This window comes from Apis dorsata, unplaced genomic scaffold (genome assembly GCF_000469605.1).
Source record: "Apis dorsata unplaced genomic scaffold, Apis dorsata 1.3 scaffold_665, whole genome shotgun sequence".
Classification (NCBI taxonomy): Eukaryota; Metazoa; Arthropoda; class Insecta; order Hymenoptera; family Apidae; genus Apis; species Apis dorsata.
In genome coordinates, this window is record NW_006263851.1 from 80088 (window position 1) to 84740 (window position 4653).

Sequence of the window (4653 nt, forward strand, 5' to 3'; positions counted from 1 at the left end):
TGTCCCTTACAACCAGTGATGGGCAAAATTCAATAGTTGAAATTACGAGTAAAGTTATTTCGATAATTTATTGTTCGAGAACACAATAACTGCATCGTCAAAACGAGACTATACGAAGATCGGATAAACTATAATAATTATAAATGTTATTCGACCGTTTTCAATAAATAATTATTTAAATTATTTATGCAAGAAGATTACGATTTATATTCTGTTTTTATTTTACTGAAATTCGAATTAATTGTTCGCAAATATAATCCAAGATTCGATTTAATTATCATTGATTGTTATATTAATATATCGATGTATTTAATTGAAAAGGATGAGAGAACAAATTATTGGAAAATATATCTGTGAAAAGAAATCAGTTTCTCGAATTAATATCACTTCGTTACAGAGACACGTAGAAATTGATCGATTGATCGAGTTTTTGGTTGAACCCGGCACGATGGATCTTTACGTGATTCGTTCGAGAGAACGAGAGCGGATGTGAATAGAACCACATAGACGAGGGTATCCCGGGGCTGTGGGTCACGGGGAGCCCCCGAGGGAGCCCTGATCCTAGAGATTCTAATCCGAGAGAAACGTTTTAAATCTCGTCTCGAATCCTTGAATGAATTAAATTACGCGTTGTTCGCTGTGAAAAAGAAAAAAGGAAAGAAAAAGAGAGAGAGAGAAGGAAAGAAAAAACATGATTCACGGATGGAAGAAAGAGCTCGTCGACCTCGTTCCACGAATCCTCAAAGTTTACGATTTTTAGTCTCGTGTGCCCACAGCCGTTCGTTTCGCCACCGTCTCGCAAATCCTCCACCATCACAGTTGTCCCATCACCAGATATCTAGACACGCTCTTGATTAATAATTCAAGATTACGCGGTGAGCGTAAGCAAATACAGTAAAAGGGGGAAGGGGAAATACGAAAAATTTGATCGAGGCTGCCGAATAAAAGTGCACGACGAATCGCTCGTTTATCGCTCGTTCTTGGAAGAAGTGTTGCGCGGACGAAGGACGAGGAGCCGGAGCCGGACGGTACTTGGATGAAAAGTTGAAGCAACTTGACTTTCCCCTTTGTGGGTTCACGCGTGCGTGTAATATCGGTTGCGTTCGCCGAATAGCGGTGGTATTAATTAAAATGAAGAGAGAAGGGAGGAGATAGGATTTTCTTCATTCGGCACAAGGCCTCCTCTTTTTTTCCCCCGGGAGGAGAAAAAAAAAGAAAGAAAGAAAGAAAGAGATAAATTCGAGAATTAATTTTCGCAAAAGCGCGCGTCGGAACGCAAAACCTTTTAAAGCGAGAAACCCTTCCTCGTAAACCGATAATTGCCTCTCCAGTGTTTCGAGAGAGTCACCTGTGCTCCATCTTGTAATTAATAAAATCAATTATATATAGTCGATATCGCGTCGTTTGATCTTCGCTCCGTGCTCCGTGGCCAAAATTTATCCTGGCAAACGTGGCTGCGACACTCTCGAGAAACGAGAATGGTCGAGAAGAAGACACGAAGGAAGAAGAAGAAGAGAAGGAGAAAGAGGAGGGAGGGGGGAAAGATGAGTTGCGTAATCTCGCGGCGTAACTGGTCGGCGCATGTGTATCTCGATCGCCTGGGGCCAACCGAGACCTTGCCGACGTGCATGAGAACTGGGCCGCAACCTGGCCACAAACCGACTCGCCATCTAGACTTTACCATTTACACTTCCCTCTCTTTCCTCTAAATTTTCGTCATTCATTCCTCCCGATTCGGATAGCGTCCTTTTTCCTTTCCTACGATTTGCATTCAATCGCACTCGTGGATTTTTCTTAACACGTCCGCTTTTACTTTGAACCGATATGAAAATTTCGTTCACAGATTTGCAAGTTCGAGATCGTTGAACTCTTTATAGAAGTTTATATATATATGTGTGTATAAGTGTATCGTGTGTTTATATTAAAAATTGATGAATGTATTCAGAAAATTTTCGATTTTAATATCGAGCGATGAAATCGTTTTCTTTCTTAATCTGCTCTTCAACGAGTGTTTTTTTCTTCTACGATTTCTTTGTTTGGAATCCCAACTTCTTCCAACTGGTTTCTGCCACGATATTATTACAAACATTTCCGGCGGGTCGAGCGACGCCGAAGAGTCTGCGATGTATTTACTCTCCCATTATTAATATCCTCGTAACACGCATATTTTAATATTTACTCGTAACACACATATTTACCCACTCATTCGATCCAAATATTTATTTGATACGCAAATACGCGTCTAAGAATTTTTTTTTCCCATATTTACGAAACTAATAGTAACCATTTGTACCGGTTGAGTTTATGATAAAAAAAAATTCACGCGCGAGAGAGGAGAGGAAATGATGTATGCACGTTTTGCTCTGAAAAAAAAAAAAGACAAATACAAATCAATCGCGTTGCGTCAATATTTCTCAAAACTCGTTCGTCGTTTATACTTACCTACAAAAGAGCACACGCACGCGCGCGCATTTATTGCCCGGCCAAGTATCGCAACGCGAATTAAGGGCGACTGTTGCCATGCAAGATATCCAAGAGTCGCAACGTTGCGCGCGTTTCAAGGGCTCGAAGCGAAATGGGCCGTTGTTCGCTTTTTGTAAGAAACGGAACACGGAGGAGAGACGACACGGGCTTCGAATTTTGCCCGTTCAAACAATTTCGTAGCCGTGGATCTAACGATAAGATCTCTCGGATTTCGCCATTATTGCACATACACGTTACAATCGTTAGGAAATCGTTTCGTGAGGCGAGATAAATTTTCGAGATTCTTTTTCTTTTTTTTTTTATCGTATTCTGACCGGTCATGCTCCGCAAAAATTGCGAAATTCGAAATTAGGATTAGAGAAGTTTCTCGCAAAAGCGGTTACAAACACGGACGATAAACAAAGTATCTTGTGACACCAGTGTACTAGTTATTATCTGTTTTTTGATACGTAACGCGCATGCTACCTTTGTTTCTAGAACGAGGCAAATTTGAGAGATTTGCGAGAAAATATTTGTGAAACGTGGAATTTTGATAGATCTTTGTCTTACGACACCAGTGTATCAGTTATTATCTTTTTTGGTACGTGCTGTCTGTGTTTATCTGTAGAACACGATCGAGGTAAATTTGAGAGATTTGCGAGATTTCGCGAGAAAATATTTGTGAAACGTGGAATTTTAATAGATCTTTGTCGCGAGATTAAGAAAAGTTAAAAGGTTTACGATATATATATTGTTGTTGTTGTTATTATTATTTTCGTGTTTTAAGGTGTTGGGTCCGGTCTCGGGATGTCACGTGAATCCAGCTGTATCGGTGGGCCTTTTGGTGAGCGGAAACTGCAGCTTTCTAAAGGCGGTGTGCTACATTGTTTGCCAGTGTTGTGGTGCAATCGCCGGTTCGGGAGTTTTGAAGGTAAGATTATTGACATAATATCTCTCGCACGAGACGCGGCTCGAGCGTGTTAATCGGCCAATAATTGTACCGTTTTAACTACGCTCTCCGCTAAATTGGATTTTTATTGCCGCTACTTGCAATTTATCTACACAACGCATACATGTATATATATATATATGTATATGTATACATGTATGTCCTCTATCCATTCTTCTTATCTTTTTCATTCAATTATAAGTATCGTAAAAGAAAAAAAAAAAAAGGCTTCTTAATCGTTTACTTAAAACGTTTTGGAAGGTCATGGTCTTATCTTATCCCGAGTATGCCGGGATTAGTTACGTGAGAAGGCAACGGCTCGAACAAATTGCAGATATACGTTATGCCTGATTCGTTCCAGACAGTCGATTCACAGCCGCGCATTAATTTCTACGATTAGTTTTTATTGATGAGCTCTTGGTGTTCCGTGTATAATACTAACGGCGCATCGATCGTCGTTTATAAATATATGACGTGACGAAAAAAAAAAAAGACGGGAAGGTAAATTGACCATTAACGGATCGGATTTAATGGAATAAATATGGTTCGATTGATTTAAAAAAAAAAAAAAAAAAAACTTTCGGCTATAATCGTTTCGGATAACGAATAAATTTCTCTTTTTTTTTTTTTTAAAACGAGGCGGCAATAAGTAATAATTGTTGCAACGTGATTACATCTGAAACACTGTTGCATCGAATTACATAATGCAACGTGTTAGCCCATTAACCCCACCATTGCCACTCGATCGACCACCAAAACCTGGCCCATTGAACGAAATGCCCCTATAATTACCTAATAAAAACGATACGACCGAAGAGAGAACATGTTTGATTTAATTTTTTTCTCCCCCCTCCCTTTTTCTTTTCTTTTTTTTTCTTCGTGATATAATGTTTCGTGCCAACACTACTAATTGACGAGTAATTACGAAAAAAAAAAAAGAAAACTCTTGGAATCGCTCTTTAATCGATTTCAACGTCGTGTTGGACGGAATAACAAGTTTCTTTTTTTTCTTCTTAGAAAAATTTTTCCAATTATTTGCAGTTATTGATCCCTAAAGAAACGATCGGTCAGGGTTTAGGCGCCACGGGGCTGGGTGAAAAAGTGAGCGAGAGCCAAGGCATCTTCATGGAAGCGATAATCACGTTCCTCCTCCTTCTGGTTGTCCACGCGGTCACGGACCCGAAGAGGACCGACACGAAGGGTTGGGCACCGTTGGCCATCGGCTTGACCATCACCGTTTC

General features: G+C 39.9%; 1 protein-coding gene across 7 annotated transcripts in view; it reads left to right on the forward strand.

The window, feature by feature from the left end:
- Window positions 1-4653, forward strand: part of LOC102679301 (aquaporin AQPAn.G) — a 37113-nt gene that overhangs the window by 31859 nt on the left and 601 nt on the right. For all 7 annotated transcript variants that reach the window (XM_006622104.2, XM_006622105.2, XM_031513550.1 and 4 more), the window contains 2 exons: window positions 3251-3394; window positions 4454-4653. In XM_006622104.2, the coding sequence (XP_006622167.1) occupies window positions 3251-3394; window positions 4454-4653 (344 nt within the window). The remainder of the gene's footprint in view (window positions 1-3250; window positions 3395-4453) is intronic.